The 27,378-nt window shown below is 41.7% G+C and overlaps 1 protein-coding gene across 1 annotated transcript in view; it reads right to left on the reverse strand.

Annotated features, from left to right (window-relative positions):
* Window positions 1–27,378, reverse strand: part of LOC122561372 (inorganic pyrophosphatase-like) — a 46,545-nt gene that overhangs the window by 7,336 nt on the left and 11,831 nt on the right. The window contains exons 3-9 of the mRNA XM_087999147.1: window positions 21,905–21,958; window positions 20,960–21,079; window positions 12,743–12,829; window positions 11,259–11,385; window positions 8,489–8,616; window positions 7,170–7,255; window positions 5,153–5,222 (exon numbers count right to left, since the gene is read on the reverse strand). Of these exons, the coding sequence (XP_087855273.1) occupies window positions 5,153–5,222; window positions 7,170–7,255; window positions 8,489–8,616; window positions 11,259–11,385; window positions 12,743–12,829; window positions 20,960–21,079; window positions 21,905–21,958 (672 nt within the window). The remainder of the gene's footprint in view (window positions 1–5,152; window positions 5,223–7,169; window positions 7,256–8,488; window positions 8,617–11,258; window positions 11,386–12,742; window positions 12,830–20,959; window positions 21,080–21,904; window positions 21,959–27,378) is intronic.

Raw genomic sequence — 27,378 nt, forward strand, 5'->3', positions numbered from 1 at the left:
CCGTCCAGATATCCCAACCCAATCTAGTCCCACCTACCAGCACCCGGCCCATATCCCTCCAAACCCTTCCTATTCAGACACCCATCCAGATGCCTCTTTGAAAAAGTAACAAAGAGGATTGATGAGGACAGAGCAGTAGATAAGACCATAAGACATAGGAGCGGAAGTAAGGCCATTCGGCCCATCGAGCCCACTCCGCCATTCAATCAGGGCTGATGAGCATTTCAACTCCACTTACCCGCATTCTCCCCGTAGCCCTTAATTCCTTGTGAAATCAAGAATTTATCAATTTCTGTCTTGAAGACATTTTAACGTCCCAGCCTCCACTGCACTCTGTGGCAATGAATTCCACAGGCCCACCACTCTCTGGCTGAAGAAATGTCTCCGCATTTCTGTTCTGAATTTACCCCCTCTAATTCTAAGGCTGTGTCCACGGGTCCTAGTCTCCTCACCTAACGGAAACAATTTCCTAGCGTCCACCCTCTCCAAGCCATGTATTATCTTGTAAGTTTCTATTAGATCTCCCCTTAATCTTCTAAACTCCAATGAATACAATCCCAGGATCCTCAGCCATTCCTCATAGTTAGACCTACCATTCCAGGGATCATCCATGTGAATCTCCGCTGGACACGCTCCAGTGCCAGTATGTCCTTCCTGAGGTGTGGGGCCCAAAACTGGACACAGTACTCCAAATGGGGCCTAACCAGAGCTTTATAAAGTCTCCATAGCACAACAGTGCTTTTATATTCCAACCCTCTTGAGATAATTGACAACATTGCATTCGCTTTCTTAATCACAGACTCAACCTGCATGTTTACCTTTAGAGAATCCTCAACTAGCACTCCCAGATCCCTCTGTACTTCGGCTTTACGAATTTTCTCACCGTTTAGAAAGTAGTCCATGCTTCTATTCTTTTTTCCAAAGTGCAAGACCTCGCATTTGCTCACATTGAATTCCATCAGCCATTTCCTGGACCACTCTCCCAAACTGTCTAGTTCCTCCTGCAGCCTCCCACTTCCTCAGTACTACCTGCCTGTCCACCTAGCTTTGTATCATCAGCAAACTTCGCTAGAATGCCCCCAGTCTCTTCATCCAGATCATTAATATATAAAGTGAACAGCTGCAGCCCCAACACTGAACCCTGCGGGACACCGCTTGTCACCGGCTGCCATTCCGAAAAAGAACCTTTTATCCCAACTCTCTGCCTTCTGTCAGACAACCACTCCTCAATCCATACTAGTAGCTCACCTCGAACACCATGGGCCCTCACTTTGCTCAGCAGCCTCCCGTGTGGCACCTTATCAAAGGCCTTTTGGAAGTCTAGGTAGACCACATCCACTGGGTTTCCCCGGTCTAACCTACTTGTCACTTCTTCAAAGAACTCCAACAGGTTTGTCAGGCACGACCTCCCCTTACTAAATCCATGCTGACTTGTTCTAATCCGACCCTGCTCTTCCAAGAATTTAGAAACCTTATCCTTAATGATGGATTCTAGAATTTTACCAACAACTGAGGTTAGGCTAATTGGCCTATAATTTTCCATCTTTGGTCTTGATCCTTTCTTGAACAAGGGGGTTACAACAGCGATCTTCCAATCATCCGGGACTTTCCCTGACTCCAGTGACTTTTGAAAGATCTCAACCAACGCCTCCGCTATTTCCTCAGCCACCTCCCTCAGAACTCTAGGATGTAACCCATCAGGGCCAGGAGATTTATCAATTTTAAGACTTTTTAGCTTTTCTAGCACTCTCTCTTTTGTAATGGCAACTATACTCAACTCAGGCCCCTGACTCCCTTTAATTGTTGGGATATTACTCATGTCTTCCACTGTGAAGACTGACGCAAAGTACTTAAGTTCTCCTGCTATTTCCTTATCTCCCATCACTAGGCTTCCAGCATCAGTTTGAAGTGGCCCAATGTCTACGCTTGCCTGTCATTTGTTTCTTATATATTGAAAGAAACTTTTACTATCATTTCTAATATTACTGGCTAGCCTACCTTCATATTTGATCCTCTCCTTCCTTATTTCTCCCTTTGTTATCCTCTGTTTGTTTTTGTAGCCTTCCCAATCTTCTGATTTCCCAGTGCTCTTGGCCACTTTATATGCTCTCTCTTTTTCTTTCATAGATTTCCTGACTTCCTTTGTCAGCCATGGCTGTCTAATCCCTCCCCGGATAATCTTTCTCTTCTTGGGGATGAACCTCTGTACAGTGTCCTCAATTTTACCCACAAACTCCTGCCATTTTTGCTCTACTGTCTTCCCCGCTAGGCTCTGCTTCTAGTCTATTTTCGTCAGTTCCTCTCTCATGCCCTCATAATTACCTTTATTTAACTGTAACACCATTACATCCGATTTTGCCTTCTCTCTTTCAAACTGCATACTGAACTCTACCATATTATGGTCGCTGCTTCCTAAGTGTTCCCTTACTTTAAGATTTTTTATAAAGTCTGGTTCATTACATAGCACTAAGTCCAGAATAGCCTGCTCCCTTGTGGGCTCCATGACAAGCTGTTCCAAAAAGCCATCCTGTAAGCATTCCATGAATTCCCTTTCTTTGGATCCTCTGGCAACATTATTTACCCAATCCACCTGCATATTGAAGTCTCCCATGATCACTGTGACCTTGCCTTTCTGACATGCCTTCTCTATTTCCCGGTACATGTTGCGCCCTTGGTCCTGACCACTGTTAGGAGGTCTGTACATAACTCCCACTATGGTTTTTTTGCCTTTGTGGTTCCTCAATTCCACCCACACAGACTCCACATCTTTCGATGCTATGTCATTCAGCACCATAGATTTAATTTAGTTCTTAACTAACAAAGCAACCCCGCCCCCTCTGCCCACCTCCCTGTCTTTTCGATAAGTTGAAAACCCTTGTATGTTTAACTGCCAGTCCTGACCCCCCTGTAACCATGTCTCTGTGATGCCTACCACGTCATAATCATTCATGATGATCTGTGCCATTAGTTCATCTGCTTTACCTGAATGCTCGTAGCATTCATAACAAAGTGCCTTAATGCTAACTTTCTTATCATTAGAGATATTGGAAGTCATAAGATGTCCTAAGTTTCCTTCCTTTTTGCTGCATTCCCAGTCTGTCTCAAGTTTAAATCTGCCTGTACATATGCTATCCTGCGCTTATCTTTCCATTTAACTCCATACTCCCTGTCACTTTCACTTTCCCTTCCTCCCAACTCAGAAGTTTAAAGTCCTACTGACCACCCTATTTATCCTCTTCGCTAGAACATTGGTACCAGATCGGTTCAGGTGGAGACCATCCCAACGGTATAGATCCCCCCGGTTCCAAAACTGATGCCAATGCCCCATGAAGTGGAATCCCTCTTTCCCACACCAATCCCTTAGCCACGTGTTTACTTCCCTAATTTTCTTATCCCTATGCCAATTGGCACGTGGCTCGGGCAGTAATCCGGAGATTATGACCCTTGAGGACCTGTGCTTCAATTTCCTTCCTAGTGCTCGATAATCCCCAAACAGGTCCTCCACCCTAGCTTTGCCTATGTTGTTAGTCCCAACGTGGACCACAAAAACTGGATCCTCCCCCTCCCGCTCCAATATCCTCTCAAGCCGGTCAGAGATGTCCCGAACCCTGGCACCGGGTAGGCAACACACCATGCGAGACTCCCGATCCGGCTTGCAAAGGATATTATCTGTCCCCATAATTATAGAATCCCCTATAACAACTACTTGTCTTTTTGCTCCCCCCTCTTGAATGGCCTTCTGCATCATGGTGCCGTGGTCAGCTGGCTCATCCTGTCCAGAGCCCTTTTCCTCATCCGTACAGGGAGCAAGAATCTCATATCTGTTGGACAAGGTCAAGGGCTGAGGCTCCTGCACTCCTGAACTCCGGTTCCCCCTACCTGCCTCACTTACAGTCACACTCTGATGTCCCTGATCGCTAACTGAATGTGAATTACTTAATCTCCCAGGTGTGACTGCCTCCTGAAACAAAGTGTCCAGGTAACACTCCCCCTCCCGGATATAGATGTGATCTATATGGACTTCAGTAGGGCGTTCGACAAGATTCCCCATGGGAGACTGGTTAGCAAGGTTAGATCTCACTTTTTTCCTTTAGTATATTTACATTTTTCCTTCCCAAAAAGGAGGGCAAGTAAAGGTTGGAGTACAGACCATAATCTTCAAATCCTGCATAATTATGCCAGTATTGGCAGAGGACCTCAGAATTTAAAATGTTACTACTTTATTTAAAAAACAATACCCAGCAGCTACAAATCAGACAGTATAATCAGTGATAGCAAAGCTTTAAGAAATTATTACAAGGGACAAAATTAACTGTCACTTGGGCAAATCCTCTTTAATTTTCAAAAGTCAGCATGAGTTTTAATCATGTCGAACTGACTTGCTCGATCTTTTGGTGTGTTTACAGAGGGTGAAAGAGGGTGATGCTGTAGGTGTGCATGGAATACAAAACCACTTTCCTAAATCTCCCCTTATTAGACAATCCCACCGTTCCAGGGCCCTCTATGACAAATATATCCTCCCTTAGATAAAGGGATCAAAACTACGCAATATTCCAGGGGAGGTCTCCAAGGTCCTATACAACTACAGCAAGATATCTTTACTCCTGTACTTGAATCCCCTTTAAAATAATGGCCAACATACTGTTTACTCCTTTAATTGCTTGCTGCACCTGTTCTAGTGCATCACCACATCCTCAGAGACAGTCAGGGTGGGCAATGAATTGCCAATAATGGTTACATCCCAAGAACAGACAAGAAGTTAATTTTTTAGGTTGTTTATTTTAATCAGAACCAGTTTTAAGTAAGTGTGAAGGCAAAGGTGAAAGAACAGTTGGCAAGGTCAGAGAGAGGTGGAAGGCAGGACAGATTAAATGACACCCAGACACCATTGAGGGATAAATATTGCCCGCAAACTCTCCAAATTGTTTGTTTAAACCCAGGAACTTCTGGCTCAGAGCCGTGAGTGAAAGCACCATTAGACAGCTGTGCTCTTGAACATTGCAAATCGGTACTCAAAAAAATAAACTGGGAAGAGCACAGCAATGACCAAGTGCATGCAGCAAGACATGCTTTAGTCCAATAGACCTGAGACAAAACATACATTATAAACTCCAAAAGTTGCAGTCATCAGACAAATTATTAGGCTACTCACCGCATCCACAAAAGCTTTAGCTTCAGTTTCAGAACATCGGAAAGGACTATCAGGCACCGTCGTGTTTGTGCTGAAGACAGAGGCAAAATCTCATGTCAGGAAAACTTAGGTCTGAAATGATTGAGGGGCAAAGCAACCATGTGGATTATATAAATTCATGTATTCATTGGGGAAAATATTGCCTCTGGCCTATTCCTTAATTCACACATTAATTTAAACAAAAATATCAGAAATGTGATGAGCGTAATCTGAACATGAACTATTCCCCTCCCTACATTTGCTGCCCAACTGCAGACTATTACAGCACTGTTTCCTCATTTAATTTACACATTCCCTCCAAATAAAAAGGTACTGCCATGTATCCCATGAGTTCTAACTATCTGCCTTTCTGTGGGATATGAGGAAGTCTGTTCCAGTCCTACGCACACCTCCTCTCTCACCTTTGCAATGATTGTTACAAGTGCCGTTTCCTGTTTGCACTGTAAAGGTTCATCAGCTTTGCTTAAAAGGTTGACCCTTCCCTTACCTTCAGTTGGTTCTTCTTCGTCTTCCCTGTATATGGTGTCTTCCCATGTAAATGCTGTCGTCATTTCTACCTCCATAAGACCCATCTTTTGATTCTTTAAATTGTCTCAATTACCTTCTTTGAATTCCAGCATCACTGGCAAGCTCAACATTTGCTACCATTTATTCTATGCTGCACCCCACCTTTCCAGATGCATTCTTTTTCCCTCCATTCCTTGCTCGCCAAGCCTCTGGACTCAAATAGAACTCACTATATCTTATCTCAGTTTTGACAAATGATCACCAACCAAAAACATTACAGATCCTGTCCGACTTGAGTATTTCCAGTACTTTTGCTTTTTATTTCAGACTTCCCATACAGCAGTAAGTACATTGTTTGGATAGTGAGGCTAAAGCTGGCTGAACCTTCACTGCTTCAGATGTTATCACCAAAAAGTGACAAAAACAAAGTGGTGGAAAAGCTCAACAGGTCTGGCAGCACATGTGGAGAGAAATCAGAGAAAACGTTAATTACAATTTCTCTCCACACATGCCACCAAACCTGCTGAGCTTTTCCAGCAATTTGTGTTTATTTCGGATTTCCAGTAACCACAGATCTTTGGCTTTAATCACCAAGTAGTGGTTGGGAAGAGGGCCACAAGACTCTCTGTAAGCAATAGCATGGAGACAGGAAGAGAAGTCAGGTGTAGAAAAGTTCTGAGATTAGATCTGCATGTATGGATTGAGAATGTAACCCCACTGAGGTGGACAATGGCTTGTCAAAGGTGTAAAGGTCAAACATATTTGGTGAATTAGACGCGCAGTGCTCAGGTAAACCTATACTTCTCCTATCCCTCCTCAGGTACTTTTCTCACACCCTCATCCAACATCCATCCTTCTTTCCTAATCTCTATTCCACATCAATTCTGATCATCATTGACTATGTACTCATTGGAATTTAATGAAAAAAAAAATCTCAAAGTAACACACCTTGGAGATGATACAGGATAAGTAAGGGCAGCACGGTGGCTCAGTGGTTAGCACTGCTGCTTCACAGCGCCACCAACCCGGGTTTGATTCCAGCCTCAGTCTTAGAGTGTGGAAACAAACCCTTCGGCCAACAAGTCCACATCAACCCTCCGAAGAGTCTCCCACCCAAACCCAGCCTCTGACGACTGTGCGGAGTTTTCACGTTCTCCCTGTGGCTGCATGGGTTTCCTCCGGTTTACTCCCACAATCCAAAGATGTGCAGGTTAGGATATTTAGCTATGTTAAATTGCCCATATAGTCTTCAGGGATGTGTAGATTAGGTGCCTTAGGCAGGGGAAATGTAGCCCAAGGCGGGGTTTGGGTGGGATTCTGTTCGGAGGGTCAGTGTGGACTTGTTGGGCCAAATGGCTTGTTTCCACACTGTAGGGATTCTATGAAAAAATTAAGTAAATGCTGGTGATTATTTGCTGTGCTTCAGGTTTTATTCTTTACAAACTGACCACTCTGCAAGTGTCACACATACCAGTGAATTCCTCCTACTGATTCCTTGTTCATTACCAGAGCCTTCCAAAATTCATGTGTGCTTTTGATCACCTGGATGGCAAAATCCTGAAAGTAACAAATCTCTTGTTATTAGTCTTCTTTCAAGCTGGTGAAACATCAACCAAATACTGAAAATTACAAGGAATCAAAGGGGAGGCAATAGTCTAGTGGTATTATCGCTGGAATTTAATCTAGAGACCCAGGGAATGTTAGGGGAACCAGTTTCAAATCCCTCCACAGCAGATGGTGGAAGTTGCATTCGACAAGTTAAGAGTCTAATGATCAGCATGAAACTGCTGATTGCTGGAAAGACCCATCTGGTTCACTAATGTCCTTTAAGGGAAGGAAATCTGTCATATGTGTAACTACTGACTCACAGTAAAAATGTGATACTGTCAACTGCCCTCTGAAATGGCCTACCAGGACACTCAGTTGTTTCAACAAAGAAATGAAAGCAGTCACACCACCTGGCACAGTCTAGGCACCAGAAATCCCTCCCTAATGATAACATGGGTCAGCACACAGACTGCAGTAGTTCATGGCAGCTGCTCACCCCCACTGACTCAACAGCGGTCAGGATGGACAATAAATGCTGGCCCAGCCAGCGATGCCCATGTAGCACAACTGAATGTGAAAAATATCCAGAAAGACAAAGAACAAGAAGATGGCAGCAAAGATACCCTCCAACAGCAAGTGAGCCCACAGAATTAAAACTGGAACATGAGAGAATAATCTTCACAAATTAGGGGGTCAAAGACTGAGCAGTTGAAAATTAAACAGAAGGCAGCTGGAGCATTAATCCTCAGCAACTCAAATTAGCCAACATAAGATGATCAACTTAGCACCAGACTGCCAGCTGCGAACAGCTTTTTACAACATTAAGTAGGACTGACGATGGAAACAAGCAGCATAATCCACTCCACTTGCCTCAGCAACAGTCAACAAGCTGTCAGTGAATGGTTTTTCATTATTCTAAAAACATATTCTCAAACCACTCCCCCAAACAGCTGACTGTCCCCCTCCCCCAAACAGTCGCCACTTCACAAACAGACCCTGCCCTCTCCCCCAGATAGTCCCTTCCCACAAACAGCCCCTCCCCAACCTCACAAAAAGCCCCCACCTTACACAGCCTCCTCTCCCTCTCCCCAAACAGCTCACGCCCCACCCTTCAATATCTCCTGTGCCACCACTTCGCTTTCAAAATACTTTGCCAAATCTGTACGTCTTTGGGAACCGTTGTACTCATTCAGGACTCAAAGAAGAGGAACTTTCAAAGCTTAATGATAGTTGCCAAGATACCTTGTCTTTGAATTCACCATTGAACGCAAACTGGTTTTCAGGTTTTCCATCAGGCACCTTATATCGTCTGAACCAATCTATTGTGGCCTCCAGATAACCTGGTTTCAGCCGTCTTACATCTTCAATATCTAAATGTAAAAGAACACAAAGTTTGCTCAGTTTAAATTGGTGGATTTTCTGATGTTACAATGCTCCATATTAAAATAGTCAAGTTATTTTTGTTATTTCATCAGTCACTAAAGGCCCATGAGCAACATCATTAAGAAACCGTAAAGTCAATAGGGTATATTTATAGTGCAATTGACAACACGTGAAAGCATAATTTTGCTGTCCTACTACATAGGTCTCACTTGGAACATAGTCTCCTTACTGCGGTTGGCATTACAACCCTTTGTGCCCCATCACCATCAAATTCAAAAGGAATATGTAACGGGAAACTGAAAGCAAGGCAAGTAGCCGAGGTAAGGAATGGACATCTGGGAATGACTCAATACCTTTCTGATTTGAGGATGTGTCAAGTACCAAGGGTGGAGGTGAAAATCAGAAGTGAAAATCTTTCCAATCTAAGTAGGATGCACTTGTTCAAAGCGGCATCAGGTGAGGAGAAAACCATGGGACCGACAGGTGTTTGTAAGAATGAGTCCAAAAAGGAGACCCAGAAGGAAAAGGCTACAGATCGGATTGTAACTTTAACTGTAACTCAGAGACCAGAGGTAAATACTGCAGTGAGTGCAGAAGTAGCATACAGATGAAAGGTATGAAAGGTTTTTAATCTGAAAGGAAATAACCCCATTTTCTTCGAAAGCAGGATCCAGGCTCAAAACAGTATTGAGAGACACAAGGACTATCAGAACTGTCTTGCTGGAGGATTTATTTTCTTCCTTCCAAAGACTTAAACAAATAAGAGTGCTGGTAAATAGGATTGGTGGAGAGCATACCCTGGGTCCATTGTCCAAGGTCCACTTGAATTGTGATTTGTTTGGACTCATGACAGTTCGTGTAGTTAAGAATTTATCAATTTGCTTGATAACACTAAATGGGAGAGTGAAGAATAGATTTAAGTACTACGTTTTGTCATTTGTGCATCCAATATTTTGTAATGAAATGCACTTTCACCTTTTTAAGGACAGAAATATGTGGGCGGCACGGTGACACAGTGGTTAGCACTGCTGCCTCGCAGCGCCAGAGACCCGGGTTCAATTCCCGCCTCAGGCGACTGACTGTGTGGAGTTTGCACATTCTCCCCGTGTCTGCGTGGGTTTCCTCCGGGGGCTCCGGTTTCCTCCCACAGTCCAAAGATGTGCAAGTCAGGTGAATTGGCCATGCTAAATTGCCCGTAGTGTTAGGTAAAGGGGTAAATGTAGGGGTATGGGTGGGTTACGCTTCGGCGGGTCGGTGTGGACTTGTTGGGCCGAAGGGCCTGTTTCCACACTGTAAGTAATCTAATCTAATCTAATCTAATCTAATCTAAAGGCTGTGTCTTTTTAAAACTGTGGACTACAATGAGAAAAGAATGGTTTTTAAACCAACGACAGGCGTACAATTCAAAAGCAAGTAATGTCATACGCACTGTGAACATTGTTTGCACAGCTGTGAATTAGAGCATTGGTCGTCGATGAATTGCAACCAAAGAGCTGTGTACAAATGAAGTTTTGGTCGTCAACAGGTAGCAGATTAGAATAACTACGGTTGTAAACATGATAGAGACCCCCACTACCAACCAAGGGACTTTCTCTGTTCTCAGTAGAAATAGCCACTTTAGACTGTTCTACCTATTGGTCTGCAGTGCTACAGGTTGCAAATTTTAATTTATAAGTCACAGCCTTTAACCAGTGAGCTAGGCACCCTATGCTTCTTGCAAAGAGTGGAAGCATCTGGAAAAAGACGGAGGAGCAACATTTTGATCAACACAGCAGATCCTGTGGACGATGATGGTTTTCCCAGTTTTCCTCCAGGGTGTAACTACTTTATTTTTACCCCTGTATGTCCATTTGTGTGCACACGTTTGTAGCGATTTAGGGGATAAAAGTTTTAACGAGTATAGAGTTTTATGCGAACAGTTCATAACTGTTTCTCTGCAGCTAAAGACCAATTACTTGTAATAAATATTAATTCTTATGTACAAAAGCTTGGTTTGTGTTTTCTGTCAACTGGGATTTGAGAATTAGGCAAACTGGGGAATCTGCATGCAGTTTTAAAAGACTCCAGGAATAGCAGGAGTTTGATTTCCATTATGCTCAGTGATGACTCATGACAGTAAATGATCGCACCAATCAATCTGAACAAAATATTTCAACAAACAGCAGGATATGCAATAATTAGTTAACCAGGCTTATTTCAGGAAGAAATGTCAAAAAACATTAACATTGCACCTCTCCCCACCTAAAGTTAAGGAAGCTACATTAACCTGGACAAAGCCACATGCAATCTTCTCAAATCTGTTGACAACACTTAAAACAAGCAGGGCAAGGTCTATTAAAAAATGGTTCTGGAATTCACCAGAAAATTTATTTAAGGATTGTTGTGTCTAAATATACATCGGAACTACATTAGGGCCTGGAATCTGCTTGCGAAGGCATCAAAGTACTGAAGCAAAAGAAACATTAATAATATTTCTGGGTTTGGGTTGGGGGATGTATAATTCCTTTCTAGTCTCTACAGCCCATGATCAAGGAACCCTATTCAGTCCAAACAGTTGTATTTTATGCCAAAATTATCATAACTTCAGCAATTATCTACATACTTTGACCTGGAGGTTGCAGAGACTTACTTTGAAAACTATTTGCCTCAGGATCCTCAACATTTATTGCAATAACTTTCCAGTCAGTTTCACCTTCATCTATCATTGCCAGAATTCCAAGAACTTTGACCTTGATAACCTCTCCTCTGCAACATACCTGAAATAAAACAATAACTCAGATTTAAAATGGCTAATTTCCTTCAATCAGATGCCTTACTGTAGGCAAAATGCCAGAAGAAAATTTTAGAAACAGTATCAAGTTCTCCAAAATACTTATAGTACTACCCTCCAAACATATACCTAGGAATGAGAATTGAGGTGAAAGGGCACTGTAGTGTTGGGGGTGGTGGGAGATGCAGATTCCCCATATCTGCATCTCTAACTATGGAGAGAATGAGTTATAGTTTTCAGTGTGGTAGACAGTGGTGCTCCCCAGGGGTCAGTGCGATGTGTAAAATGACTTGGACTTTAGAATAGAGTTGAGCTTTAAAATCTGATCATACACATGGAGAAGTAAAAGTCAGGATGATACAAATTGCCCATAACATGACTGACAGGATGAGTAGGTAAGTATTAAATGGACTTTAGTAAACAAAAGCTGTAAGGGATGTATTTTGAGACAATGGTAAGAGTAAATACACTTAAATTCTGAAGCTTGGGCAGAAACAAAGGGACCTGCAAGAATATGTGCAGCAGTCTTTGAAGGTCACTGGACAGGGAAACAGAGTGATTAGTTGACAGATAGGGACTCAAGAACAGAGAAATTGAATTGGAAAAGTAGGGTGGTTATAAGCTGAACATTTAAAAAGCTTTAATTAGGGCCTAACTAGAATATTGGTCTAATACTGGTCACTACACATTAGGAAGGATATGAGGGTCCTTAATAGGGCACAAGAATGGTTCCAGGGTGGGAGATTTCACCTACAAAGTTAGGAAAAAATGGGGTTGTTCTCAGAGTAAAAAGAAGAGCGAGATTTGACAAATGCACAAGATTATGATAAGGCAGATGAGGATAAGCTGTTCCATGTAGTTAATTGTTCAAGGATTATGGTGCAGATTTAACGTTTTAAGCACGAGATGCGAGAGATGAGATGAGGACAAGGACAAGTTCTGTGTTAACAAGGCTGCAGAAGTGGAAACAACCAAAGATTTACAAAGGAAATGGGTTGGACACAAAGGAAATAAACCTGCAGGGTAACGTGGACTGAGCAAGTCCAGTCGGAGAATAACAGACAAGAGCTGTGTGGTTTCACAACTCATCAAATAAATAGTCTGATGAGGCGGGGAGAGTTAGGTGATTGGCTCTCTCCTCAGTTCTAAGTTGATGCACACCAGTTGGGAGGACCTTTAAGAATTGCATGGGAGCAATCCCTAACCTGCAAGCCAGCACCTTCAAAGATTAAATTATAAATACAGCATTTTCCCCACAATAAAACAGAAGAAATGGCTGCTTTGAAATGTACTAGCTGAACATCATCACTGGTTGAACAATAGTATACATCTATAAGACATACCTTGGTTCCAATTTCACAAACATCAATAGGATCATTGTCACCATGGCATTTTGTTGACTCATCTGAGTGTCTTGGGTCTTCCCAAGTCTGTAAGAACAAGAGCACAGTGAGTGTAACAGGCAGGGAACATTGACCAATTGAGCCCCCCATCGACTGTATTTTCTGAGATCTACTGAATGCCTATAATGTACTGTGTACCCTTTGCTGAATCTAAACCCTTTTCATTGCATCCCTTTGATGCTTAGCAAATATTCTTGAAGCCCATTGCTTGGCATGAAGTCCAGTTGATCTCAAACCAGAGATTTCTTGTTCCATCCCATAATTTTTTTGACCTGCTCCCAGTCAAGACAGAATTGTATAGAGTGTCTGGATCCGCTGATCAGGTGTTTCAGTTTCTGCTGTAGTTCTTTAGCCAGTTTGTGTGATGGTGTCCCTGGTAGTGATACTATGGATCTGAGTGGGATGTCTGGTTTGTGCACTTTAGGTAGTCCATAGAATCTGGGGTTGTTGTTGCTTTCAGGTTTCATTCTCTGTAGGTCAAACCTGGTTATCTGTCCTTTTTTTTGTAGGTTCCTCAGTGTGTTGTTTATCCTATTGGTGTAACCAATGTAGTGTACAAAATCCCATGCAAGGACTGCACAAAACACTACATAGGACAAACAGGAAGACAGCTAACGATCCGCATCCATGAACACCAACTAGCCACGAAACGACACAACCAGCTATCCTTAGTAGCCTCACACGCAGATGACAAGCAACATGAATTCGACTGGGACAACACTACTATTATAGGACAAGCCAAACACAGAACAGCCAGGAAATTCCTAGAGGCATGGCACTCATCCACAGATTCAATCAATAAGCACATCGACCTGGACCCAATATACCGACCACTGCAACGGACAGCTGGAACTGACAACCGGAAGTGGCAGATACAAATCACTATAAATGCCGGAGGAAACATCACAGAAGCGCTTCACAGGAGGCTCCCAAGCACTGAGGATGTCACTATGACAGGGGACGAAACGTCTGCAACACAAATTCCCAGCTCGGCGAATAGAACCACAACAATGAGCACCCGAGCAACAAATCTTCTCCCAAACTTTGTTAACCATTTTAATTGTGCCATTATATTTGAATAAAAGTGATATAAATTAGCAACATACTGATATATCTTTAATTCTTTGACATATTTGTTAATGTTGTTGAGGTTCATAACATACGAGAGCAACAGATGAATTTGGTGGGAAAGTTCAAGATGCTTACGCATTCAGAATTTAATAAATGTTTCATATTAAGCGTGCCGTTATACCAGACCATGACGATATGGAACAGTGTGATCTTGCAGGATCTCAATGAATCTTTGACATTTTCGTAATTCATTGTGTTTTTCTTCTTTACCTGGGATTAGATGTGCGATCAAATTGACTTTTGCTAATAATATGGTATTTCAAACTGCAGCATGAATTTCAGCCCCTCAAAAATTGTTTCCATGTATTAGTCAACTCTCTATTTTGAATCTTTAAAAAGTCTTAATAATTCGACCTATACATGAGTATATACAGCACTTTTGAAGGTACAAGCACGTGAATTTCCAGTGCAAATTGTTGCCTGAAATGTGGGTGGATTTGTTTCCCGGGCTACTCAGATTAGAACTTCAGTAGAGGTCCACCTTAAACAAAAACCGAAAAACCTCCACATCACACAGTTCAATGTAGAACTAACCTTCAATAAAAATAAACTGCTTTTGATATGGGATAAAGTCCATTGATAAGCTTTGCAGCAATTAAAACTTGGAGAAAGTGAATACTACAGATGCTGGAGAGAGTCAGAGTTGAAAAGTGTGGCGCTGGAAAAGCACAGTGGGTCAGGCAGCAACTGAAGACATTTCAGGCATAAGCCTTCCACATTCCTGATGAAGGGCTTATGCCTGAAACGCCGACTCTCTTGCTCCTCAGTTGCTGCCTACCCTGCTGTGCTTTTCCAGTGCCCCATTTTTCGACTCTGCAATTAAAACCCACAGAATCAGAGTCATGGAGATGTACAGCATGGAAACAGACTCTTTGGTCCAACCCGTCCTGTTGAGCCAAAGGATACATTCAATAAGAAAATTTGGCCAAAGTGGCTTTTAAAAAGGATCAAAGGAAGAGTGGAGAGTGCGCTAGTAAAGGAGATAAATAGACACCAGAGCATAGAGCACAGAGCTAACAATAACAAGCAAAGGGTGTTGGGACATGCACAAGAATTCAGGGTGTAAGGACAGACAAGGGTTGTAATTATGGAGACAATAGAAATTGGAAGGCTATGGACATGTTTGAACTTGCAGCAACGTCACAACTCAGTGATAAAAGGGCCCAAGCTAATGCTCTGGGAACACTGATATCAGCCAGTATAATTTAAATCTAATAAAAAATATTCTGGAATTGAGTGCTTGTCCAGAAAAACATTGAAATAAGTTTGGAGATTACAAGCCATTTAAGCAACAAATGACTGAGATAGAGGCGTAGAAGGGCAATGCCGCAGAACTAGAAATAAGGACATTTTCCATTCAATTCGTTCAGAGATGTTATTACACAACTCTGCTGCAGGTGGTACTTGAACCCAGATCTCCTGGCTCACAGGCATGGGCACTACCACTGCACCACAAGAGCCCTGGAACCAGAAACAGAGGTCACAGTTGCTGATTCTATAATAATTATGTTTAGTTGTAATCAGGTGGGTGCCATAAATTGTGTAATGTATAACCTAATAAATAAATTTATGAAAAGTGTGCAAAAATGCAATCCTTCAAATGGATTCTAGAGGAAAATACTCATTTTAGAGATGTCTTCAGAAGCCCATATCACGATAAATACTGCTCCAGAGTTGTTTTTAATGGATTCCATTTCAAGACAGTGGCCAGGATGATGTCAGTGGCTGAGATTAGAGTTTGTGACAGCAACTGAAAACAAAGGCATTGCTCATAACTGCAGCTCACCCAGGAACAAAAGTCAGAAAAGCAGAGTTGGACTTAATCAACTTTTATGTGGGATCCAGCTTCATATCAAATCCAAGTACAGTACATCTACAGACTTTCCTTTATCCATAGCACATGTTACTCCTTCAAAGAATTCAGCAAATATTGTGGATTCTGGCTTCATGGTGTTGAAAAGAACAATATTAGAGGTATGAGGGGGTATGGTGGGTGAGTGTGAGAGGGAGTTTTCTGTAGACGAAAGCAAACAGTGTTCTATAAGATTGACAATTCTAACAGTGAGAAGAGCAGTTGAGATTCAAATAAATATTCAGAAAGTAGCAGAATGCTGCCTGTTTTGGACCAACATCATAAACTCACTCCATTTTCATTAATCATATTTTTGCCCATTAACCATCCCATCTCGATCCTTCTGCAACTTCCTTATGCCGCCTTTAAAGCATGCTTTCCAACCTTGGAGTCACCTGGGAATTGTTCCCATGCATTCACTCCGTGGACCTGGACCCGATATACAAACCGCTGCAATGAACAACCAGAAGCAGTAGGAACAAAACCAAGTAAATTCCAATCAACACAGTACAGCAGCGCTTCATATGAGGCTCCACAGCACTGAGAATGTCACCTAGAAAGGAGAGAAAATGCCTCAAACCAACTTCCCAGCCAGGTAAACATACCCACAATATCTGCAACCTGCACCGAAGCTATAAATGTTTACATAAACCTTGAACATTCACTCCACTCATCCAAGTCATGGATGTAAATTGTATAAAATTGAGGCCTCAACACAAAACTCTGTGGGACTCACTGCCAATCAGACATTGACTCATTTTTTCAGACTCTCAACCTGCTCTGGTTATTTTGGCTAGAAACAGTCGGTCCTTCAGCTACCGATGCTAGCGTTATCCTTCTACATCATGAGATTATATTTTCTGTAATAACTTTTCATGTGGCTCCATGTCAAATAGGAATAGTACATCTCCAGCATCCCCTTTATCCACAGTTGTTACTCCTTCAGATATTTTCTAATCAATCTGTTCAGTTATTACACACTTCTGGAGGAGGTGGATGTTTACCAGTTCTCCTATCTCAGAGTAGGGAAACTACCACTGCTCCACAATAATCCGACACTACTCCTTTAAAAGAACTCCAGTAAATTGATCAAACAGGGTTCCATTTGAAAAAAACAAAGTTGATTTGTTCTGATTATCTTGGGAGCTTTCTAAACTGCGCAGCTATAATCTCTTGAATTTTCTTCTCCTTCCTCACAACAGACATCAAGCTGTTCTGTTTTTTTTGCCTTTTGTCCTATTTGAAGAGGCTATATTTGCTACTTTCCAGAATAATAATTCCTGATGTATCAATCTTTCAGTCCTTGTTAATATTCCAACTTAGCATCCGATCTGCTACTCATCTTTGTGCAGTTTAGCTGTTTTCTGAAGTCTGAGGCTTTCCCCAATGCTTCACTGAGCCACAAATAGCAGGTCCCCCCTGTAGAATTCTTCTTCCTAATAGGGATATACTTTTGAGTATTCTGAAAGCTCCTTAAATGTCCCCCACCGTGTCTCTGTTGACCTATCCCCTGGCTTATTACTTCAGCTAGCTCAGCTTCCATTCCCACACAGTTACTCTTATTCAGGTTTAAAACACTATTCTGAGACAATCTTCTCCCTTTCATATTGGCTGTAAAACTCAATCATATTGTGGTTTCCGCTTCGTACTATAACCTGCACTGGTCAGTTCCAAAACATACTGTTCTAAGAAACTCTCTCAAAAGCATTCAACAAACTCCTCATACTACTACCAATCTGATTTTTCCATTTTATACATAGATTAAATTTGACCATGATTACTGCTGTCCCTTTACGATAAGCACTCAATACTACTTCTTGTACACTTTTCTCCACATTGTGTTATTATTAATAGGAACAACTTACAGGTCCCCTAAGAAGTTGCTCTTCTTTCCTCTGCTATTCTTCATCTCTTGAACCAAATTCCACTCCCATTTGTTACATGTGTTCAGGAAAGTTTCCTCAAGCAGTATATAGAGGGTCCTACTTGGAAAGGCGCAAAACTTGACCTACACTTGGGAAACAGGGCAGGACAAGTAACTGAGGTGACAGTAGAGAGCACTTTGTGACCAATGACCATAGCTCAATGAATTTTTAAATTGTTATGAAGAGGGACAAAACTGGTCCACCACTTCAAGTTCTAAATTGGGGCAAGGTGAATTTTAATGGAATTAGACAGGAGCTTGCAGGGGTTGATTCGAGTAGTTTGTTAGCTGGCAAAGGGGCATCCAGCATGTGGGAGGCCTTTAAAAGTGAGATAGCTGGAGTTCAAAATCTTTATGTTCCTGTGAGGGTGAAAGGCAAGGTTGGCAGGAATATGGAACTCTGGATTACAAGAGACATTGAAGCTTTGACCAGAAAAAGGAGGCATGGCTCAGGTACAGGCAGCTGGGACGAAGAGAATCCCTGGAGGTATATAGGGGATACAGAAGTTTACTGAAGGAGGAAATCAGGTGGATGAAAAGGGCACACGAGATAGCTTTGGCTGCGAAGATTAGGGTGAATCCAAAGAGGCACTTTAAGTATATTAATGGAAAAAGAATAACTAGAGAGACAATGTGACCCCTCAAGGACCAAACTGGACATGTATGTTTGGAACCGCAGGAAATGGGTGATATCCTCAATGAATATCTTTCCTCTGTGTTTACCGTTGAGAAAGACACAAAGACTTGGGAACTTGGGGAAGTTAGTTGGAATATCTTGGGGACAGTCTATACCACAGTAGAGGTGGTGTTGGACATATTAGAATGTTTGATGGTGAACAAATCTCCTGGTCCTTATCAGATACATCCAAGAACCCTGCAAGAGGGTAGGGAAGAAATTGCAGGGGCCCTGGCTGATATCTTCGCATTATCATTAACCATGGGTGAGGTCTCAGAAGACTGGAGGGTAGCAAATGTTGTGCCCTTATTCAAGAAGGGCTGCAAAGGTAAACCTAGGAACTATAGGCCAGTATGCCTAACATCTGTGGTGGGTAAGTTACTAGAGAAGATTCTGAGGGATAAGGTATACAAGCATTTGGAAAGACAGGGTTTGATTAGGAGTAGTCAGCATGGCTTTGTGTGGGGGAGATCAGGAAGGTTGATGTGGTCAGGGCAGTGGATGTAATCTATATGGATTTCAATAAGGTCTTTGATAAAGTCCACATGGTAGGCTGCTCTAGATGGAGCAGAGGGAGCTGGCAAATTGGATACACAATTGGCTTGATAGTAGGAAGCAAAAGGTATTATTGGAAGGACTTTTGTCAGACTGGAGGCCTGTGACTTAGTGGTATGCCTCAGGGGTTGGATGTGGGCCCATTGCTGTTTGTTATCTATTTTTGGTTGAGAATGTACAAGTTTGCAGATGGGATTATTGTGGTGATGGAGGTTATCAGAAATTGCAAAAGGACCTTGATTAGCTGGGAAAGTGGGCCAAGAAATGGCAAATGGAGTTTAATACTGATAACTGAGAGTTCTTGCATTCTGGAAAGTCAAATCAAGGTAGGAGTTTCATGGTGAATGGTAGGGCCTTAAGGAGTGTAGTAGAACAGAGAGACCTTAGAGTTCAGGTGCGCGGTTCTCTGAAAGTGGAATCACTAGTAGACAGGGCAGTAAAGGCGGCTTTTCGAACTCTGGCCTTCATTAGTCAGGGTATGGGTATAGTAGCTGAGAAGTTATGTTGCAGTTGTACAGGATGTTGGTGAGGCTGCAATTCAATATTTTGTTCAGCTTTAGTCACCTTGCTATGGAAGGATGCCATTAAACTGAAAACAGTGCAGAAGAAATTTGCAAGGATGTTGCCCGGACTCACGGGTCTGAGTTATAGGGAGAGGCTGGACATGCTAAAAATGTCTTCTTTAGAATGAAGACTGAAGGGGGATCTTATAGAAGTGTATAAAATTATGAGAAGCATGGAGAGGGTAAATATAGATTAGATTACCTACAGTATGGAAACAGGCCCTTTGGCCCAACCAGTCCACACCGACCCTCCGAAGAGTAACCCACGCAGACCCATTTCCCTCTCTGACTAATGCACCTAACACTATGGGCAATTTAGCACGGCCAATTCACCTAACCTGCACATCTTTGGACTGTGGGAGGAAATCAGAGCACCCGGAGGAAACCCACGCAGACACGGGGAGAATGTGCAAACTTCAAACAGACAGTCGCCCGAAGCTGGAATCGAACCCAGGTCTCTGGTGCTGTGAGGCAGCAGTGCTAACCACTGAGCCACTGTGCTGCTCCAAGCCATTTAAGCAGTAGATGACAGGTAGAGGAATAGAAGGGCAATGCCACAGAACTAGAAATAAGGACATTTTCCATTCAATTCATTTTTCCAAGGTTGGGGAATTGAGGAGGACTAGAGGGCATCACTTTAAGGTTAGAGGGGAAAGAATAAATGGGAACTTGAGGGGCAACTTTTTTTGTTTTTACATAGAGGGTGGTACGCATATGGAATGAGCTGCCAGCGGAAGTGGTTGAGGCATTTTAAAGGTATTTGGACAAAAACGTAAATAGGAAAGATTTAGAAGGATATGGGCCAAGTACAGAGACATGGGGTTCGTGTGGATGGACATTTTGGTTGGTATGGACCAGTTTGAGCTAAAGGGCCTGTCTCCATGTTGTTGGACTCTATAACTCTATTCCGATCTTCTGAATCGAGGTCATTATGCCATCCTCGATTAACAGTGCTACCTCTCCACCTTTACCTGGATTGGTACTTTTCTTCGACGTCATCGACTTTTCAATATTCAACACTCAATCCTTATCATCCTGAAGCCGTTTCACTGTAATGACCATCAGACCATACTTATTTACTTCAATGTGTACTATCAATTAATTTATTTCTTTTGTAATAAATGCTACATACATTCAGATACAGAGCCTTTCATCATCTTGTTATTGTTATAACATCCAGTCTTGACTGATGTAGCTTTTTAAAATGACCAGTCAGCTCAATGTACCAAATTGCTCTCATATTCAATGAATGTGTTTTATATTGAGCTGTTCCAAAACACAAACCCACTCAATTGCTTCAAGCTGACAGGGATAACTTACAATATTATAGGCTCTGCTTAAGGTGCCTAGCTCTGGAGTTGTGGTTTCTAAGAGATGAAAGGCAGCCATTGTTTTCATTATGTATCACTAGAATCAATAAATAGTTGCCATGCCTATAAACACCTTCTCCGCTCACCTGTGGAAGGGCCCCATAGTTCCAAATATATCCCTTATGAGGAAAAACATTCACCACAAATCGCATTTTCCCTTTCTTAACATCCTGCTTGATTGGGTTCAATGGCTCTTTTGTTGCAATCTGAAAACATAAAAACACTACTCAGTTAAATTTTCTGGTGAAATTGCATAACCATCTCTGTGCCTACCTTGGCTCTTCATTTTATTGTACAAGCATCAAATGCAGCCAACATTTTACACATGAATCCTGGTCATCTTAGGGTCTGCCAGATGTAATGGTTCAACTCTTAGAACCTGCCCAGTTCCTCCCAGGGTTAAAGCCAGCAGTAGAGTCGGCACTGAATTGTTGAGGGAAATAATTCAGGTGCATAGAGGCCTGGCCCAAAGGATGGGAATCAGTGAAAGTCAGCAATAGGACCAGAAGAAACAGTTTACTGAGAGGGGAACTGGGCAGCTGTAGCCATGGGATTGACATAAAACAAAGCCTGCATATCAGTGGTGAAGAGGCCTCAAAGCAGAATGAAAACAGCACACCAAGATAGGGCAAGAGGAATAAAAACTGGAGAACACGAAGGTAGGAGAGGTTGTATAAACAGCTACTTAAGGGGAAACTATGATTTCTGATTTAATGATTGTATTTGACATGCTGGCTGCAGTCACAGGTGTTAACATTGGGAGTCAGCACAAAGTGGCCTTAACAGTCATCTATGTAACGACTAAACTTTTACCAAACATCTCCGATGAAGAATATGGGAACTTGAGGGGCAACTTTTTTTTCCCACAGCTCAAAAGATTAACATTAGATTAACCAAAAAACAGAATAGCTAATGGCTAATAAAATCAATTTCTTTCAGCAGTGTAAATAAGTCACTAAATTTTGGAAAAAAAAACTCTTGTTTAATAAATTTTAGTGCATAAGACAGTCTAGGCATTTAATAAAAATTACCTCCATCTTTGCGTTGGTCCAGCGAGGAACTTCCACAACCATGTTAAACACATCCTGCAAGAAAAATTCACAGGTGTCACGGCACAGCCTTGGGTGACTGGGCGGGATTTGCACATTCTGCCCGTGCCTGCATGGGTAATGAATGGTCTGCTTTCACACTGAAGGGATTCTATGAAACAAGTCATGAGCCCAGATGACATACAGACATAGTGAATGTTTAATTACATGATTTTCATAAAGAGGATCGACAGTCTGAAATGACTAAGAATGTAAATTCTGAGCAACATAATTCAGTAGCTGTCTAGAAGGGCTGTGTAGATTATCCTCAATTTAGAGAGGGACCCTGGAATGTCAATCTGACAACTGACCAGAAAGTTTCAAAAAGAGCATCAAAAGGAATAAATGCACTGTAAACTGTACTACAATCCCAAGTTACCCCAGACTGTGAAAGTGTCGGGAGAAAAGTGAACAGTCTGGGTGAGACAGGTCTGTTTTCCCCTTGTGTAAGTACTTAAGAACACAGGTTAAAAGTCAGTTTCAGCCTTGGTCTGTGTTTTAGTGAGTGAGTGAGAAAACCTTTAGTCATTCCTGCTCTGTAGGTAAAAAGAAAGTCAGTGTCTCCTTGTGGAAAGACAGAGAGCAAACAAGCCACAGTTTAAAGGAAATGGGACAAAGGTCTTTCAGATGACCCAGAGGCTAAGCACATTAAATTCAACTGCTCGCCTATCAGCATCATTGCTACTGGGATCATTCAACATCGTGCCACAATGTCCCAACATCTACTCTTTGTGGAACCATACATGTTTTTTAGCTTTCTTTTTGGACTCAGCTCTCATATCTACATTGAAAGGTCATTGCATTATTATTTCCTGTTGCACTTAGTAGCTAATAAACTCTTTTGTGAATTCAAGAAGCCCAGTTAAATTGGTTATTTTTAAAACAAATTCATTTGGTCATTGTCTTGATGCAAGGGAAGGGATTCTTAAATTAACTTCGTTGTAACTAACCAAGCAGCTGTTGAATAAAGAAGATCTACCAATTTGGGATACTCATCTGGAACTGAGGCAATTTGCCCAGTAACAGGTCATAACACAAGGTAGCATTGGTAAGCACTGGTGCTGCAGTTCATCACTTTGGTGTATCCCCTTTATCCATTCCTAAGACAGCACATCAAAGAATATAGTTAAAAAGTTACTAGTATATTTCAGCCAGCAGTTTTGTTAAATGCTGCTTTGATGAACTGAAGGCTTGACAGCCCAAATATTGTGCTGTTCCTTTATTCAATGTTCTTTTCAAATTTTCTAATCTTTAATATGAGAGCTACAATTATAGAGTAAACATATAATCTGTTTTTGTGATGTTAAGGAATAAATATTGACCAACACAAAAGGGAGAACTCCCCTTCTCTTCAAAATTGTGTCACACAATTGTTTACATCGAGAGCACAGATAGGAGCTTGGATTAATGCTTAATCTAAAGATGGTATTTTAGACAAAACCGACTCCTGCTCTACTGTACTTGCATGTCAGTCTGGATTATACATTCAAGTTTCTGGAAAACAATAACTTATACTGTTTTTATTGTACAAAGAAATGTATCAAGGCGCACATTCAAGGGTATGGGATACAGTACCCCATTACACAACTGGTAGGTAGCTTGCTTTCTGTACGTGTATTGACATTTAGTTCCTCAACACTGCCAACTAAGTTTGACAAGTGTACTAATGAATTCTACGGACTGTAATATCTCGGGAGGTGCAGCTAAGAATAGATCAACACGCAGTATACAATAATTGCCATGAACATAGCTGCTGTCTACTGCATAGACCATAATAATGTTCAGTCTTTTCCCTACCTTGAAATAATCTAGAGATTCAGTAATTAGACTTTAGGAAGTCATACCAAAAGCCCTACAGAAACTTACATGTAAATTTCTCAGCTTCATGTATAATATACTGACCAATTAAAAATAAAGAATCAGTTTAAAGAACCAGTACAAGTCGATCAGCAGCCATGAGAACTCAAGAATTCTCTCAAGTATTCCACTCCAGGGCAGAAACTACTGTCTGGTCTCCTCCACTGCAGATTCATTCAAGGGTTTGCATCATTGAAATTTTTTTTCTTCCAACTTTCCAGCATTTCAATGTTTGACAGAGATCAGAGTAAGAGATGTATTTCCTAACCAGGAGTTTAATAAATCAGTTAAAGTTGAGGAATAGATCTTCTCAAACAAAACCTAAATAATGAAGAAATCAATGAGGGGGACGAAGGGTTAGAATAGGCACAACACCAGAATAAATTACTGATGGGGAGGCATAGTGATGATAGTGGACAGAATTACACCTTCCATTGATAGTTAGAAACAGACACTATTGTTCAAAACCAACAAGTTGCTTAGAATATATATTTTACCAGTTTGAGCAGATAAAGGATGAGGGCAGTGCTGTAAGCTTTGTATCTAGAAACAGATTTTTCACAGGTGATGATCGCTGGCCATGGTCAAATGACACAATGCAGCAGTGGAAGAGCAACTGGATAGATAGTTCTTGGAGTGTGGCTATTCTAATTATCATACAGTTTTCAATGAACCACTGCTAGTCAAGCTGCATGCTGAACTGTAAAAGCTAAACAATGCGTGGAAGTAGAATAGAGGATCACTACAGTTTAATAGGTCTGAAAAGATTCTAGACCAATTTGACTGGATAATTATTGAAACTGGGCATCAAGAACTGTTAACAGACGAACAGAGAGAACGAGACTGTTGAAATTAGGTTTAAAAGCCAGACATGGTACTCAAGTGAGTTATGAAAGTGATCAGGAAATGTGCTGAAAAAGAAAGCAGTCTGAGGATGTCACAAGAACATGAACTATTGAGATGCACAGAAGATGGAAAATAACATGAGGATAGTCTGTTACCCCATGATTTAAACAAAGAACTTGACGTACCTTTGGGTCACTTTACAGAACAATTAAGCCCTGTCAATCTCGTACCAAGGTCCACTCCTGAGGCCATTGAAATAGCAGGCTTTACATGAGTGAATCCATCCCAAAGTGCTGAACTTGGACTGACACTGTTAGGTAAAGTCATACAGCATGGAAAGACCCTTCAGTCCAACTCACCCTTAACATCCCAATCTAGTCCCATTTGCCAGCATTTGGCCCATATCCCTTTAAAGCCCTCCTATTCGTACACCCATCCAGATGCCTTTGTAACTGTACCCATCTCCACCATTTCTTCTGATGGCTCCTTCCATACACGCACCAACCTCTGTGAAAATGCTACTCCTCAGGTCTTTTTAAAAATCTTTTTCCTCTCACCTTAAACCTATGCCCTCTAGTTTTGTACTCCCCCACCCTTGGCTATTCACCTATCCGTGCCCCTCATGATTTTATAAACGTTGATGAGGTCACCCCTCAGCCTCCAGCACTCCATGGAAAAAAGCCCCAGTCTATTCAGTCTCTCCCTACAACTGCAGTTTGGAAGAATTTGAGAAGAAGCAAGACACCAGAGAAGAAAAAAACCTAAGGAAAAGACTAAGCATTGAAATTTTCAACTTATAGTTACAACTGAGATCTGCTGTTCTCCCCAAATCCTAATGTCAGACACATAAGGAAGTAGGGTTGGGAGAGAGATTAAGGTGGTGCTAAAGTGATCAGAGGTGGTCCTATCTGACTTTGACTTACAGCGAATAAAGAATAGTGCAGCACAGGACCCTTTGGCCCACCAAGCCTGCAATGACACATCATGCCTTTCAACTAAAACGTTTTGCCTCTGCGTGAAGTTAGGAGAGTCCACAAGGTCAGGCTGGAGGTTACATGGAGCTAGAGATTAAAGGGAAACAGGAGGGCATAGAACATGTTGCATTCAAATATCACAAATTGAGTTAGAATGCAGAGAATAAGGGAGGAAAGCAGTGATGACGACAGAGAAAATACCACTTCCACAGTCAGAAGGGACAGCATTTGTGACTCAGATGAGAGCTTCTTTGGTACTGTAGCTGGAATGAAAAGCTGCTTGCAGGGTGTAAACACAGATCTGAGAAATGATGGTCAGGAATTTGGTGAATTAATTAGAGATTAACTAGGAATTTATGGAGATGGTTGATAGGCCTTGGCATCAGTCTATAAAACGGAAAGGATACTGGATTCAGATAAACACTGAATTTGTTAGAAAGCAAAATGTGAGCTACAAGAAATAAAAGACGTGCTAAATTAAAGGAGAATAATGCACCAGGGCCTGACAGATAAATCTAAGGTTAATAGAATGATTCAACACAGGATCAAGCCATTAAAACTCTGCTAACCACTGGGAGGGCTAGCCAATTAGTTGCACTACCCTTCTCATTTCCTATAACCCTGTAAATATTTTCTTCAGTTTTTTTCCCCCAAGACAATTCAATTAATCTGCTTCATTATTTTTTCAGGGTGTGCATTCTAGGTCACAATTACTCACAGCATAAAACAATGTGCTCCCTTGACAGTAATTTTTTTCTCTTGCCAAACACCTATCGTCTGTGGCCTCTGGTTATCGATCTTCTGCCTTTAGAAACAGCTTTCCTTGCTTATCCAAGTAAAATCATAAATAGTCCTGAACATTTCCATCAAACATTTTCTTAATCTTCTCTGCTTCAAGGATAACTCCAGCTCTTTCAGATCTTCTACAGCATTAGTTCCCTCATTCCTGATCATGTTTTATTAAAATGCTTCTGCACCTACTGTGGCCTTGCCAGACTTCCTACAGTCCAGTCCCTAGAATTGAATGCAATATAGCAGCCGCAGTATGACCAGTACTTTACAAAATATGACATCCTCACTTTTGTACTCTATTACTCTAAGAGGCAACTAACAGATTAGATTTGAGCTATGCAGTCCTGCTATATCCATTTGTAAATGGTAACGGACAATTAAACAGGAGGAGGGTATTGCTGTCCTCAACAAAGGAAGAGCACAGTGTATCAGTGCAATGAGTGAGGCTAACGCATTTGCAATCCTCTTCAGCTGGTGTTGACTGCCATTGTGTAAGCTCATTCTTTCGTTGCTGATTGCCTTTTTCTTTTCAAGTTAGGAGGAAAGCATATGGGATTGTTGAGATTATTTAGCTATCTGACACATGTCACTCACTACTCAACATGTATATGGTCCTGTGCTGTAGCTTCAAACATTGGCACTTCATTTTCATATATAAATCTGGTGCTGCTCCTGGCATACCCTCCTGCACTCAGATCTGCACCAGCTATCTTTTCCCTATGGCCCTGAAAATCTTTCCCCAGACATTGATCCAATGAATGCTTACTGAATCTGCCTCCATCACTCTCTGACAGTATAGTCCAGACCCTACTTGATTTTGAACACCTATTAACTGCAGCTTGTCTTTTATTCCTCAATTGCACTCGTATCGAAAGTGGATAATGGTGCAAGGCTTTGGGGGTGGAGACACGTGCAGTGGGAGATAGAATTGGCCATTCTCAAAAAGAT

The sequence above is a fragment of the Chiloscyllium plagiosum genome, unplaced genomic scaffold (genome assembly GCF_037043375.1).
Source record: "Chiloscyllium plagiosum isolate Xiang-an unplaced genomic scaffold, Cpla_swu_hap1 HiC_scaffold_22, whole genome shotgun sequence".
In the NCBI taxonomy this organism is placed as follows: Eukaryota; Metazoa; Chordata; class Chondrichthyes; order Orectolobiformes; family Hemiscylliidae; genus Chiloscyllium; species Chiloscyllium plagiosum.